Source organism: Blennius ocellaris (genome assembly GCF_963422515.1).
Source record: "Blennius ocellaris genome assembly, chromosome: 2".
Classification (NCBI taxonomy): Eukaryota; Metazoa; Chordata; class Actinopteri; order Blenniiformes; family Blenniidae; genus Blennius; species Blennius ocellaris.
In genome coordinates, this window is record NC_137651.1 from 16623945 (window position 1) to 16640746 (window position 16802).

Here is a 16802-nt window from a genome sequence, read left to right on the forward strand (position 1 = left end):
AACGTTTCCAAATCTGCTCCTCAAGTTCTTTTCTTTTTGACACCGCTGAAGGAACTCTGAAAGCTTAAGTTACAGTCGTGATATAAACTGTCACTGCTCCATGCCAATCTGACATATTTCTGTACAACGAGAACATTGGCTGGTGAAATGACTCACATTCACAGTGTCTCCCGTCCCTCTTCAGCTGGTAGTTCTTGCGACACTCACATTTATAGTGATTGTTCCCCGTGTCCACGCACTTGTGCTCACATCCACCGTTTAGCACTGAGCAAGAGTTCACAGCTTCAAAGTGAAAAGGACAAAATAAGCAAACAAAGAGCGTAAACACTTGACAGTAATGTAACTTTTACTCGTGAAAGCCACTTGTACAACTGTAGTAACTGAACGTGCTGGCATTACAATACATCTTTTACACCTCAAAATCCGCAGTGGTTTAATTATGGAAAACACTCCGGTCAACCTGAAAGTGGAAAGAATATTCAAGTCGGATCCAACGAATAAACCTGGTTACTTTCTAATGATCTTTCCATCCTATGCAACATAATGATGTGCCAAATATGAATATTAGCCGTGTGCCTTCAGGGTACCCTAAACACAGACATGATGACAGAGACAGGCAGTAAAAGTGAACGAACGGCCGCCTTGTAACACTGATGACTTGAGCAGACACAATTAGGCATCCCATTGCCTACATGCCTATCCTTCAACACAAACCTGCAGCTGGGAATAATACGAAAAATACAGAGGCCCAGAGGAAACAGGGGAGTGCAGATTTTCAGCAAGTAGCAAAATTCTCTCATTACCTGCAGGTTTTATGGTGCTAAAAATGGATTAAGTGCTTTACCACGTTGGGCACCACCTTTTAAACTATGTCACGATTTGTAAATCGACGTGGAATATTCAACCAAGCTTGGTAATTCTATTCTTTTCTATTGATTTAATGGAAGGTTAGAATATTCTCTATTCCTTTCTCACACGAGATAGTTATTTTCAAGATAAAGAGCGTGTGAAACAAATCACTCAGCATCCAACCAGGAAATCTCTTTGTATGTGAGGAGGCCATCAGGCTCAAGACACAGGGAGAGCTCAGCACATTCTCATCTTGTGATTTTAGGATATGTAAACATTTTGTGGAAAATTAAAAAAAAACAAAAAAACAGTTTGAGTTACTAAAAGACATGCACAATGTTGAATTTTTTTGGGGGAAAGATCAAAGCAACCCTTGTCTTAGGTTCTTTAAGACCTAAGAAAATGTACTTCATTTAATAAATTGAAGTACAATCAAGAAATTATACTTTGTTGTCTTTGTTACAGAAAATCTTGTAGCTGTAATCAATTGATTGGTCCACTCACTGTATTATTCTACACAACTGTGCTGCCAGTACAAGTAAGACAGCAAATACATGTTGCATGTGTTCATTCAAATATCATTTTGAGACAATGGGTATGTATTTATGCTGAGTTCTGACTGTCTGCCAAAAATGCATCCAAGTGGATCACTTACAGTTGAAAATGCTGGACTGATTAACTCAAGAAGACCTCAGTAAACTGCAGTGGTTTTCTTTGGTTTGATCTGGTTTTACGTCGGATGCCCTTCCAGACGCAGCTCGAGCAGTTGTGGGTTTGGGTTTTGCTCAGGAAGCCTCAGCGGTCACCTGTCTGTGGTGGGCTACGAACCATATGAAACAACTTCTAGATTCAGGCGTGCTGCGTCCTGGTGGAGTAGGGACATTTGAATGGGTTCATTTTGGGGCAGATAATAAAATTTGCTATGATAAACTCTAACAGACATTTGCCTCAAAATAGCGTCAGCAATAATATACTTCCATTCAAAGCTGTCCGCGGTTACATAAAACAGTAACCTACACATTTTGCAGGTTTTTGAAACAACCACCCGAAAATGCATTACCTCAAACATTTGTACAACCTTTCTTCATGTCTTGTTGAACTGATCAATGTTAAAATCATAAATATAAGATTTAAAATGAATTAAAAGCTGGTACTGTTCACTGCACACGCTAACATGAGACGGGTGGGATTCTCTGTAGTCAGGCAGAACTTGGCACAACACTGACCCTATAAAATCTGACCTTGGCCCGGATTGGCTTGGGGGCCAGACTTTGGTCATGCCTGTTTCAAGAAGTGCTGGTAAATGGACTAGGTGATGTTCTGACTACCTTCAGTCTCTCTGTGTCTAATTATTATACTGGGGTAGCCTGTTTTCTGGCCCTCTGCCTCAAGGAGGGGTGAGGTGTTAACTTTCTCATGAGGGTCCTTCAAGGCCAACAAGGCCTCCGTTTAAGGGGTATTTAACTCAAACCACAGGAGCCTGACATTTTTAACTTCATTTAATCTGTCTTACTCCTGTACGTCAACAAGGGAACGTTTACTAAAACCCAGCATTATTAATGTGGGAAAAATGCTGTGTGTGGCGTGTGGCGTGTGGAGTGGCAAAAAATGGTTACCACAAGGGTAATAAATGCTTTGATTTACTACTTACCAATGCAGGTTCGACCGTCAGTGTGCATGCGAAATCCTTCGCTGCACTCACAATGGTAGGAGCCCCGCGTGTTGACACAAGTCTGCTGGCATCCTCCATTGAGCTCTTCGCATTCGTCTACATCTGAACGCACAGCAAGACACACCGTCAACGCTTTATATAGGAAAGCCGCTCATTAATGGAGCCGAACATGGTTACAAGACCTCACTCGGCCACAAACCGCTTTATGGATCGCAAAGAGCTTAGAGAACGCTTCTGTGTGCATAGAGATTTCCGTAATAAACATAGTAATTATGAATATACTTCAGTTATCAGCTCACATAAACATTCTCTTCTTTTTCTTTCTATTTTTATTAGCAATTGGAGGTTTTGTCGAGGCAAATAAATGTTAAAAACTAGTCAGCTGTGGGAAAATAATGCTCAAATGAAGGAAGCTCAAAGCAAGCACTTTAGAAACAAGGCATTTATTATGTCTTTTATAAAATCTCCCGCTCAGCTTTGAGGTGGTTTAATCAAATGCTCAAGTTGCAGCAATCCATACAATGGATGGAAAATGTTTAATTATATTTGTTTACAAGATCCACAGTAGGTATTGTGGTGGTGCTCTAAAGGAATTTGTAAAATGGTGTGACAATAAGTAATCAGATGTTTATTTGTCAAAAAAATAGATTCCAAAGATTAATACAACACCATAACACAAGCACAATCCATGGCAAAGAGGCTGAAATTGTAGACTTCTACAAGAATCCCGACACTGTTTCAATCACAACAAGCTTAATGTCACCAAAGATCTCAAAACAGTTCTTCTTCTCCCAAACTTTTATTTAATGCCTTTAATAATTCTCCTTTTCCTGTTGGTTTAATGAATTACTGGTGAAAGAGAAAAGCAGCCCGAACAGTGGGGTTCATGTGTGCTTCAATATTACTGGAACTCAGAAGCACTTAAGGTCTCCTTAGTAAAAAACAACTAGTTGTAAAAGAAAAACAAAGCCACAAATTAAACAAATCTCTTCTTTTCTGGCTACAAATCCTTCCTCATCATTGGCAAACATTATAATATTCCCAAGGTAAATACGATCATAAATCGTGAGATAGCCTATCTGCTGTCTCATGATATCGCATTTAATGTATTTTTGTTGTAGCTTTTAAACACTTTGGCTATTCTCCGAAATATTCACATGTCAATACTAAAATATTTTTAACTGATGTGATATGTGTGGATGAGTTGTATGTATAAACAACACCACAAAGTGATTTCCCATATGTGAGAGTTAAAGTCGTCTGATCTGAACTGAAAGGGTTTATATCACTCTTGTATGGAAGTTTCTATTAACCTTTTCCTTCTTGGAAGTCATTGCCTGCGGGAGTACCGAGACACTGCATGGCTTCAGCAGTAAAGTCACACTGGCTCTAACTGCTCTTGTAAAGACCGACACAGTCACAGCGTCTTTGAACCAAATGATGGATGACTTATTGTGCTGTTTGTGCAGTAGCATGCATCCAATCTATCTGTTTCCTGCACTGCTCCTCAGTGGAGGGTCTGCCTGGCTGAGCATGAGTCGGACTGAGGCTTGTAGTCCACTGAGGCAGGAACAGAAGTGAGCCATAAACACAACATACCTGAGGACTCCATTCAAGGACAATCAGATTTTACTGCACATCTGGACAGCACATCACACATTCTCCCTGTCTCCATCTCTGACATTTCGACTCTTGCTCCTAACGACAATGTAGATGCATACGCAGTGTTGCAGATATGGAGAAGGAATGAGGTTCAATAAGTTATATTTCTTCCCATTCTTTCTCAACCATGCAAACATCAGGTATGATATTTTTCTAATTCCTCTTCTCAGTTTTTGTTGTTTATGTAATATGTATTTCATCAAATGTGTTTTTTTTTTTTTAACAGGTTTGAAATAAATTGCTCCCCTTTCTTTGTATTTGATGTGAACAGGAGGTTCAGGAAAGTTCAGTTCAGGGTAACCTGTGGGAAACGCTCTCTCCAAGCAGGCCATGTTAATTACCTTGTGTCACATAAGGAGTGTCAAAATCTGGGTCTATTTCTCGACAAGAGTAAAGTCTGTGATGCTCAGCTTTATGTCTGGTCCACTTTGCTACTAATAAGTCACTCCTGACGACACCCACGATCTGCCTTTAAGGTTTAAAACATTGATCTACATTTGTGTAGCTGATGATTGTATTCTTTTCAAAGAAAATCCCTTCTGTAGATCCGAATGTGATGAAATGCAGCGAGATTAAGATAGACTTTAATGTTTGTTCAGGAAAGGTGCTTACAATGTACATATTTCATACAGTCAATTTCAATCATGAGGCTGAATTTACCATCAATGCAGTTAAAAAGCAATCAATTTGAATTTGAGTTTTTACAAAGAGTACTTTGTACTTCTACCTGAATATTTTAATATTAGTATCTTGGAATTTCAAACAATTTCAGCAATGTGACTGTAGTTGTACATAAGTAGAAATATTTACTACTATTCCAACAAATTCTGTTCCGCTTATTTGGACATCAGCATGAAAGTTGAAACACATATGAACCATCTTGTAAGCAGGGCACAAATTCACCTAATAAAACAAGCCACTAGTGTGGAAGGTGGCTTTAGTTCACTAGACCCATACCAAGATTTCTTGGAGTAATATATGATTTGGACTGCTCGCATCAAGTCCCTTGAGTTGGACATACAAAAGCAGCTTTGCACCAGTGGGTGAGCTGGTGTGTGGTACTTCCACCGGGTGCGGCGGCTGTGGTGTCGGAGGTCAGTAGGTTTGAGGTCTGAATGGTGTCGTGTGACCCCGTCTGGCTGAGCTGCTGAGTTAGCACCTACTCCAAGACAAAGTGGCAGGTCAGGTTTGTGGAAGCGGCATTTTCATGACACACAAAGGAAAGAAAATGTCAACAAGTGGTCCGATCTTTCGGTGAGCTGACTTGTCCTTTTTTCTAAGAAAACCAAAGCTCACCTGAGTTGATAAAACTGTAAATATGTCTGCAGTTTAAGTTGTAAATTCTCAAAATGTGAACCATCACCAAATCTCTCTTGTGTTTGGTGATTATTCCTAAAAAAACAACAACAAAAAAAACAAAAACATTTGTTTTAGTTTTGTCAGTTTATAAAGAAGGTCACCATTTTCTTCCCCCATGATAACAACCACAAGAACAATTCACACAAAAGCCTGTAAAGAAGAAGTTGACAGCAGCTGAAGCTGCTTCAGTTTGACTCCTCCAGTTCACCAGGGACCTCTCCAGCTGTAAATTATTACAGAGTGACAATATCCTGTCTTAAAGGTCAAAGATCAAGGGCACTTGTTCACACCTGTGGCTCTTAAGAACAAATGGCCCTCATTGCCCGACACTAACTCGGCATGTATCTGTCAGATGGAACAGACAAATGGAGAAAGTTTGCTGGTTGCCCAGGGTGTTAGAAAGCGTGGCTGTTGTAGCCCGATGTTTCCACAGATAGAGGACAACACAGGTGATATAAACCTATTATTGTACATGGTACATGTTGGTGTCTGTTGGTGATTAAGTGTTGAAGAGAGGGTTTTGTCAACTTGTTAACAAAAAAAAGTAATTATTTGATGAGTAGGTTTCAATATGGTATGGAAAGACACAGAGCATATGCATGATGACTTTAGCAGGTCACTTTGGCCAGCTTGTAAACACGTACTGTGGGGAAGGAAAAAAAAAAGAAAAAAGAAGCACAAATGGAGTTACAATATAACTGTGGTTGGACAATTTGTGGAAACTGTTCAAACCTGCAAACATCCTTATGAATTGTGCCTTTAAACAATAGCTTTACACCTTTACCTCAAATAGCATTACTCGTAAATACACTATCCTCACTCACTGAACTGGTATGTGACCTCACACCAAATACGTTCAAAGGACCGAGCTGTGACAGTAACTCAAGGATTACAGTTGTTGTCTTAAAGTGATTAGGTTTTTTTGAAACTTTTCGTTGTATCATGAGTTATAAAATACAGATGCAGCAAATGTACACATCAGGAAAGTTAACCATTTTACTTAAAGAATCATTGATTAGAAGAAATAAAGGTAACTTGTGATAGCATATCAGACAGTTGAGGAATGTTTTGTACGCATAGAAATAGGTATAAAGTTGCCACAACAACAAAAAAAGAATCCCTCTTGTGCAAAAACTACACAAAGCTTTTTAAACTGTTCTCTGTCACTACTTAAAATGAAAATTACCACATTTAACATCCTGTATTGATTATTTTCAGCAGCAAGTGAATTCATTCGCCTTTAATGCCCAATCATAAAACAGCTCAGTGAACCCTGACTGGGCAAAAAGCCTGGTAAAATCTGTGATTTGCACTGTTTAATCCAGATGTTCATCTTACCGTGACAGGATTTGCCATCTGGCCCCAGTCTACTGCCTTCAGGACACTTGCAGTAGTAGCTGCCAATGGTGTTGCAACAGTAGCCATCGCAGCCGCCTTCACTCGCCTCACATTCATTAACATCTGAAAGAAAGGGTTCCACCACCAGGATTATTATCATAAGGACCATTTCAAGTTGACAGACCAAGCAGAATCTTAAGGGAATTGAACCTGCAACATCGTACCAACTGAGCCACAGCCGCCGTTATTATCTTAAAGTTATGTTTCCCTCATCACAACGTTCATCATGAGCTCTGAAAAAGAAAAATCTCAATCACAAACACTGTTACTGAAGTTTTAAGTTGTTCATATGGTTTTATCTCATACAACCTTCCATGGTTGATACAATGTGACTTGTGTAGAAAGAGGAGATACTGACAGAGAAATGCACTGCACCCCCCCCCCCCGTGTCAAGACTGAGGTGAGAAAGGAAAAGTTACTTAGCATTTTGTGGCCATCTGTTAAAAAGATTTCATATGGCCGCAGGTAGCACATTGGCAAATAGTTTCTTTATTTTTAACTAACAGGAAGTTTCAGAAGCACAATCTGGAGAAACCTCTTGGAAAGAAACCGACAGGAGACAGCTGAAATACGAAAACCAAAAAACTATGTTTGGCAACCTGTTGAATACACAACAAAACTATCTGTCTATATAACTGGAGAAACAGGCAGCAGATAGTTTGTGTAATCCACTAAAATGCCTGTTTCATAAACATACTGTAGCAGTATACTGGGAAAAAGATTTATGTTAAAAAAAAATCTCAGAACAATTTGCACACAAAGAAGTAAAATATATTTCCCAATTTCAAGTAACAGTAACTCTCCATAATCAAGTAAAATGTACTTAACCACTTAATGTGACAATTGTACATAATTGAAAGTAATGAGTAATAAGTTAGTTTTACTTAATTATACAAATGTTCTAATTTGATTTATTTATACAAATTAATTGAAATGAATCAAATATTTTGCTGACGCGAAACACTGTGTTATACAGGCTAAAAATGACTTTTGAATCTGTAGAGTTCTGCAAAACCTCAGAAACTAAGGATGGGTCGCCATTTTTCACTTTCAGGCCACACCCACACTTGGTTTCCAAGGGCTTGCAGGGTTTTCAGGGACATTTGGACTTTGTTTCAGGAATCTATTACATTAGAGGTTAACAATTTCAATCAGGTTCCACAGTGTGATGTAGAGGTTAGCACTCTTGCCTCTTTTTTCAAACATTTTAATCATAAATAATAGCTTGGGACTGCAAGAATACAGGTATTTCTCTTCTGCATTAGTGTCCTCCATCAAATCTAAATACCTGGCCGGGGTACTGTTCATCAATGTACAGCATCCTGCGTTGGTCTGTAAAGTGCTACACTGTAGGACAGCAATCAGCACATTCTCCCTCACTGAGAAGGATCTAAGAAACGTGCTCTTTGTAGCCCTGAAAGACCCACAGAGACAAAACCCTGCTATGCACTTTTCATCAGCTCACATAGACACTAACCTCAGGGCCCTGCCCCCCTTACACAGCGCCTACTCTGATCCCCAACAGGTTTAACAAGCAGGTTAAGGTCATTAACCATCACAGTCAAAGTGCCAAAAAGACAGAAAAACACAATATATGGAAAATATTGAGTCCCTTTCAAGGTATTGTAGGTGACAGCTCTGGACAACACAGTTGATAAGCCACAAAGTCAGTACTCAAAGAGAGAAGTGTTGGTGATACATTTTACTCCGTTGAGTTTATTACCTTCTGACCAAGCTGCATGGACAGATATCATTATAAATGGAAACTCAAACTGTATTTTAATAATACTCTTAATTTTGCTATATTGAACACTGTGGCTTGGCCTCCTGAGTCAGACAAACTTTGTGTCTCTGACTTAAAGTGACCGCCAACAAATGAATATAACTGTGAAGGGAAAAAAAATACTTTAAAAAGAGCTGACCATGTAGCACAGGGACTTTTGGATCAAACCATTGACTTCAGAAGGCACCGTGCAACGAGAAGACAGAAAGATGTGGAGAGAAACAGAAAAGCTGAAGAAACTGGATTTGCTGCAAGGGTTGTATCACTTTCCAGATTTAGACACTTAGATTTGGGAAGATGAAGGACAAGGAGTGTTTATCTATACCCTTGTGCAACTGGTAAACATTGGTAAAGCCTCAATACTGGCATTTTGGTGATTAGCCTGCATTTGTATCTTGTTTGAGTATGAATACCTCTCATAGTCCAAAGAAATGCAGATTAAGTGAATTCAAGGTTGACCATAGATATGAAAGAGGCTTGGTATTAAGAACATATATAACAATAGGGTGGCGCAGTGGTTACTGCTCCACGTGGGTTGCCTCCAGATACTCAAGTTTCCATCCACAATAAATACAAAAATAAATACAAATATACGTGCACCGGACATGCAAAAACATGCAAGATCTCTGAACAAGGTCCTTGGTCCTCACCATATGTTTTTTTTTTTTTTTTAGCTCTGTGCAGCTAATGCTGCTTAAACATACATCTTCTACACACTTGCACACTTGCGCGCGCACACACACACACACACACACACACACACACACACACACACACACACACACACACACACACACACACACACACACACACACACACACACACACACACACACACACACACACACACACACACACACACACACACACACACACACACACACACACACACTACATCAGCTCACAGGTGGCCTTTAGTGGTTTATATCGCCATTAGTTCAGTGTATCCTGCTTTATGACCTGTGTGCAGCCCCGTGCTGTTTTATAAAACTCCGAACCGATTCGGCGAACCAGGCACCACACAAGCTCGAAGAATCCTAATCAAGGAAATCATCCTATTTAACTCTGTGCCTGAACAGCATTACTCTTGGCACATGCTGGCATTAATACAGATAAAACTATTCCTGCCTTGGTTCAGCTGTCATGCATTCAGATGTAGTTCACAGGCCACCCACATGCAAGCACCACATGTGGATACGCAGACAAATGCATGAAGTTAATTCTACCAGTCTCAAAAGACTCCATGAGTGTCTATACCATTTAAAAGTAATACTAAAGATTTATTTACTTATTGGAAAGGTTTCAGATTTAGCACACCACGTATTGTTAAAAAGCTTCAAGAAACAACCCTACATACATGTACTAACTCTGTTTCAAAGTACTGTGACAACACAGTGCTCCCCTCACCTCCAGGTCCCAAGACACCCAAACACCTGGACGCTCTTCCTCAATATTTACCAGCACTGACTTTGTCATGTGGCCTCTCAGCCTCATACCTACAAATCTGCATCATCAATCTTCATCTCACTCAGAGACTGTCGGGACAGGTGGCACATAACTCTTACCTCAGCACGGAGTCATTCTTCTTTAAAGTTTACCAACACATCTGTATGTCTTTAGATGGAAAGTAGAGTGCCATTTTTATCTGACAGCCTGTCTTTCTATGAACTTTTAAGCTTTCAAACAGATTAATTTCTATGTATTAATGGCACAGAAATCTGGGACGACATAAGAGAGCATCCCTGGTTTGAGTCCAGGGTTAGGGGCATTTCTGTGTGGAATTTGTATCCTCTTCAAGTCTGTGGGGTTTTTTTTCCATGTACTATGGTTTACTAACAAAATCAAATAATGTTTATTTGAGGATAATTGGTGATTTTTGTACCGATAGACGTTAATATGAGTTTGTTGAACTGACCCTGGTCTCTTTTTGTCAGCTCAGGCCAACGATTATGAGTCTATCCACAAAGTTTTCTGCATTTTTGGAGGGTTCGTTTACACGGCACCAGTGTGCGGATGCACTGTATCCGCAAAGTTTTTAATCCGGCTCCCAAGGTGGAAAGTTTCTTTCATGGCAGCTAATCCCTCCTGCAGAGACCTGCAGGAGGCTATTTCGCCTGTGACTGCACGTGCGCAACTCTCCCCCTCCCTTCCCCTTCCATCCCTTGTAAACAAACATGCCGACCCACAGTGGTATGAGTCGCGGTCCATATTCTAGTTTTTTCGTCCATATCAGTAGTTTTATAGTTGAGACTCACCCCTGATAGCATCCGATGCATCATCAGTCCATGCGTGTGTCGGGCGCTCTCCATTTTGTTCATGTTTATAGAGTATTCTTCTCTGCACACTTCTCTGCACATTACAAAATCAAGTAACAGCACCCTCCCATGGCCCGGCATGCTAACTATATCGTTGTCCCTGTGTCCGCTGCTGCAGTGTAAATGCACTCTTTTTTTAACTGGATTAGGTGTTGTCATGTGAAACGCGCCTCCAGGCCCCCTGCAACCCTGAATTGGATGATGACTGTGAAGAAAAGCAATCTATCCAATATGGAAAAAAGTTGGTCTGTTAAGTTATGAATGGAGACGATGATGGTTTCCCATCTGAAAATGAGACAGACAGATTTGAATGTGTCATCTCTGCAGACGAGCATTGGCCACCACTTCCCAATTTCTGCATATCTCATTAGGTGTTATTGACATTACTGTCCTGTGCAAGTAATGTACCGCCACTGGCCAATTTCTCCAAGGACCAACATTCTTCCTCCTCCTAAAAAAAGTACAACTGCATACACACTGAATAAATCAACTAACCCTTTACCATGTGTCCATTCCCCTTGTGTTAAAAACATTAGACAGTACAATCAATGGGATGATCTGCAGGCCTCTGTTGCACGTGTCTCAGCGTTGTTCAGTCACTGTGGAGATCTTAGAACCTCACTTGTTATGAGTGATTCTCAAATCTGAATACATTTAATGAAGCTTTCTCTCCAGATGGGCTTTGAGCCTGGGGCAGGAATTATTGGTGTTTCAAACATTTTGTGACTCTTTATTCCCACATATCTGGTGTAACTAATGAACAAAGAAAATTCTGAATATACAATATTATAATGACAACAACAATATAATGATAACCTTTTGTCTGAGACATTCAAAATAGACAATTTTAAAAACGGGTCATCACAGTCCACTTCTAAATAAATGTGTATGGTTTAATTAAGGATGCAGCATAGGTATGTTTATATCTCTAATTTGTTCTATCGTATGTAAAGCAGGTCCTTTTTTTTCTGGCAATAGATTATTTTTGCTGTTCTTGCTGTATGTAAAAGTGGAGTGACTTTGTGATAGTTTCTTTAATTCTTCATTATGTACATCTTTTTGTTTTTACTGAAAATTAAATGTCATCAACTGTATATGGTTTATCTGATCTGAATGTATCTGCTCAAATAAAGCACATCCTTGTGCAAACCTCAGAGGGGGCAGTATTGCAGCAATATAAGAAAATATCATCACCATTATCCAAAGATTTTCTTTTAAATATTTCAATATTTCATTGTGAAGATGACCTGATGAAGTCATCCTATCTAACATTTTTTTTTTATTTAAATTTTTATTATGTTACATTTACATTGCATTATGTTGACAACCAAGATAATTTAAATAAGTTGCAGGATTTCATCACATCGTCAAAAATAGTTGCACTCACTGCTTATGTCCCGGTGCATTTCAGAAAAGAAAAGTCCTGCCAAGTACGACATGTTCCTGTGAACCAGACAAAAGGTCAAAGGTCCCTCAAGGACAACTGAGGGAGCTTTAAGGAGTCTGTCAAAGATGAAAGTGTAGTTTCAACAATCATCTCAGTTGCAAATAAAGACGAGACAAAAGGTGGTTTGTTTCCCAGATTAGACAAGCTCAAGGGGGGATACAATCAATCATGGCAGGAAATACCCAGGAAGAATATCAGTACTCCCAAAGTCTTTTGTCACACAAAACTGAGATTGTTCTCTGGGAGAGAAACATTGTTTGTATTTTAATACCTTTTTAAAAAACAAAACTAAGATAAATCTTGAATAAGGGGACTAACAGCTGTGAAAACTTGAATTAACAAAAGCTCTACAACTTCTTATTGAATTGGACATAGGAGTCTTAGTGATAAACAGTTTCTTTTGTCAACACACATTTCTCACATTGTACTCTTTTCAATAATACTGAAAGGACAAAATACAGGGAACTTAAACACTTATACAGCCACTTGTTCTGGCAGAGTTGTCTTGAATTCATTTTCAGTAAAGTCCGCAGCAGCTTGTTTTTAATCTACAGCTGGAAAACATATCCAGTTTGATGGTTCTCGCCAACAGATAGGACAGAACATATTTTCCACAGCAAGGATGAAATGTGGATGCGGATTTATGTGCAACGTTCTTCAGGCAGAGGACTATTAAGCATCTGATTGAAAAGAAAAACAACAAACAACAAACAGATTTTACAGATGTGGAACAAACATGATCAGCGTTTCTGCTGACTGCATGAACACTCTTGGATCACTACTCTGTGTATTTATTACACCTAATTATCTATAAGGCCTGTGTAATCCATTACTGAGTCTTTTAAAGAAACATACCCATTTACACAGTTTAAATCCTGCCAATAACATTTGACCTTGTCATACATTTCACCATGAGCCTTAAAAGCAAGGGTTCCCTACAAACTGAAGATTAATGTCAAGAAGAATTTTGTGCTGCTTTGAAAACAGGATACAGTTTGTATGTCAAAATGACCCCTCAGCAGGGTAGGTCAACTCTATAATATTCTGAACAACCAAATGGTAACAACAACAAATTCCAAAAAGAGTAAAGCAATGATAATTGTTTGTTCAACAAGCTCATACTTTGAAAAAAAAAAAGCATTTGACTAGGTGTAGCTCTGTGGCCAAACTGTTACACAATAAAAATGTACTTTTTGTATTTTTTGAGTTAATAGGTAACTTTGCTATATCACTGATGAGAAATACTATAATCGACCTGTTTGACTTTCAGAAGCAGTTTTTCCTCAACTTAACACTGTATAGGGTGTAGTCAACCCAAGTTCAAAAGGGGTGAACCACTCCTGTGGTAACCTCACACGGTTAAGACTCACACCTCACACAGACCATTAGCTGCAGCACGTTCAGCATTAACCTGATGAGCAATAGTGGCTTAATACATTTGGAGAGATGAGGGCAGTGCTTGTTTAGTGTGTAAAAACTTCCCCAGCATATGGCCACCATTAGCGCCGTAATGAGCTTCTTCCTCTGAAAGCTATGTTAAGCATGCAGCGTTTCCCAGTGAGCCTCCCACTCAGACAGGCTACCTTGAAGACGGTGTCCTGAGCGATATATACGATCTGCCCACAATCATTAGTACACACAAGGAATGAAGTCAGCAAAGAGAGGTTGACATGGCAAGAGGAACAAGGCCCCACAATGATCATTTGCACTTTTCACAAAATAGTCCTCTTCATTTAGTTTCAGTGAATTAGAAAGTGCAAGAATTGTGCTTTCCACATGTCAGTGTGGTCCTCGTCCACCAGCTCCTTCACCTCCTTTATGTGGCTGACAAAATGAAAATGTGAAAAATAATCTCCATTGTCTTGCAACTGCTGTACAAAATGTGTGCATTCAGTTCAATAGAGCCTCAAGCACCAACGATCTGTTATTGTATTTGGTGAGTATAGAGCAAAGGGAGTGAGTATATAATGTGTCGATAACCCAAAAATGTCGAGCAAAGTGAAACTGAACGCCACATGATTTTGTGCAACATTCCTGAAACTATTTTCTCTTTTATTCTCTTCAGGTAAGCAGGTTCATTTCAAAATACAGTTTTGACCTGTTCTTGAAACTATAATGCAAAATACCACTTCAGTGGAGCAGAGTGTTACATAAATTGCAAATTTTCTGACATTTTTCTGTTGCAAAAAGGTCTAAATTGATCACAGTCCAGTTAAATCGAGGTTTTATCACTTACTCTGGATACAGAAATGTTTCTAAGGTAAAGAGCCAATCTGACTTCTGGTCAGTCTTCACACAAACATTTGCTTATCTACAAAACCTGGTGTTCAGTTTTCCATGACTGATTTCATTTCTTTTTCGGGAGCATTTAAACACTTCCAATTATTTCTGAAAACTAAAATGAAAAAATACAAAAAGACATCTCCTTTGGTCAAACAGAACTTTTATCAGATCTGCTTTCATATGAACAATGGGCCACCTGGCTCATTTTTATTCTTCCCAAAGGAAAGTTTTACATGAACTCTATTTATCTTGCCAGTATGACTTTTTTTTTTTTTTTTTAATCTTCCCCTGCTTTTCTCATTTCCATTTTCCCAGCAAATGATCACATGATAGCGTTTTCGCGTGACTAAAAAAAAAGTGGTTCAGCAACTCTTGAGTCAATTACTGGAAGCTCTGATAGAAGGTGCCAGAGTATCAATATGCCTTATCTCCATTTCAAATGCATGATCAGAACATTGAGTGATTGCTTCCAGTATGTTTTTTGCACGAGTTTTGCTTTGTGCAGCCAAAGAAAATCTCTGAGGTTAGAAGTGATTACCGAAGTTGGCATTGAAATAGACCATAGAGATCTGTTTATGTCAAAATGGTGAACTTTTTAATACAGTGAACTTTTCCTTTTTGACCACCACTGCTTTATGATAACAAAGACATTCTGACATTCACACTTCATACTTTCAAGCACTATAGCAGCTAAGAGATACATTTTATTACAGATACTATTTTTAAAAAAAAAGATTACTTCCACATGGTTTCCTTTAGATTTTGATTCATTTCTTTTTGCTGGAAACTTTTAACACATGAATGCCTCTAATCTGTTACCAATGACTCGGTTTGTTTCTTGTATGCTGGATTAAACCATAATTAGATTATATCATATCCATCTATATCCTTCCCATCTTAGTCCACATGAGGTCACAGGAGAACAAAGAAGCCCAGGCATCTCCCTTCAACTTCCTCCCGCTCTTCTGATGGGACCCCAAGCCACTTCCACACCAACTGAGAGATATAATCTCTTCAACAGGTCCTCGGCTGAACCTGTGGCCTCCTACAAGTTAGATGTGCCTGGTAGAACTCTAACGGAAGGCAACAGGGGACATCCTATTCAGCAGGGGGGCGATGCAACACAAACCAGGACTAGAAATAAACCATGGTATAATCCACTTACAATGCAAACTTTCCTTTCTAACAGTCCCAAAATGTGTCTTTTTTCTTCATTCACAGTCAAAGATCTTTGGAAAAGAAAAGCACAAAAGGCTTATGTTCTTCAGGAGTCCCAGGCAGACGCTTATAATTGACCTGGAACACTGCAATGGAACCAAATGCATGGAAATCCTTAGAGGAGATGAACTCTGAGCATGGTATGTTAGTTCACTTAGATTCCTTCCTAACCTGTTGAAGGCATCACTGTTTGCTAACGTTGTGAGAAAAACCACAGGAGCGACCAAGACATCTGGTACACTTTGGGGTTTTTTTTAATAGACAATTGGGCTTTCCACCACAAGTTTTTACCAAATCAAATCGAGGAGTGGATTTATGTATTTTTCATCTCTTGTGTTTGTGCTGTAACCACATCTCAGTATTCTGACTTGACAGCATCGTTGAGCTTAATTGCTTCCAGAAACCTGAAAGAAAATATAGTTCCTTGCAAACAGTTATACCAACTCTCTTGGTGGTGTTCAGACCAGAAACTGTATATTAGTTAAATTAATCCTGAACAGATTACGTCAAAAGATTTGTGGAAGCAATAGGAGGGCCAAGTCAACACTGCCTGAGATTCCATGAAAGATATATTATATACATTCAATAAAAAAGTGAGAACATTATCATCCCTGGACACAAATATCTTTGAGCTATGCACAAGAGTGGATGAATGAACAATTTATAGCATGTTCTTACATTGCTAGTAAATGGTCTTACATTACTGCTAAAAATACAAACTCTGGAAACCTGCATTCATATTTTTTTTTTTATTTGAACACAACAGAATGAAGTGTATAGTTTTTGTAAAAACATCCACAGACATAAAAACAATAAA

The 16802-nt window shown here is 39.0% G+C and overlaps 1 protein-coding gene across 1 annotated transcript in view; it reads right to left on the reverse strand.

The window, feature by feature from the left end:
- egfem1 (EGF-like and EMI domain containing 1) overlaps positions 1 to 16802 on the reverse strand; it is a gene marked incomplete at its 5' end in the record, with an annotated part of 62007 nt that overhangs the window by 35589 nt on the left and 9616 nt on the right. Inside the window, 3 exons of the mRNA XM_080510322.1 lie at positions 157 to 282; positions 2501 to 2623; positions 6881 to 7003. Of these exons, the coding sequence (XP_080366448.1) occupies positions 157 to 282; positions 2501 to 2623; positions 6881 to 7003 (372 nt within the window). The remainder of the gene's footprint in view (positions 1 to 156; positions 283 to 2500; positions 2624 to 6880; positions 7004 to 16802) is intronic.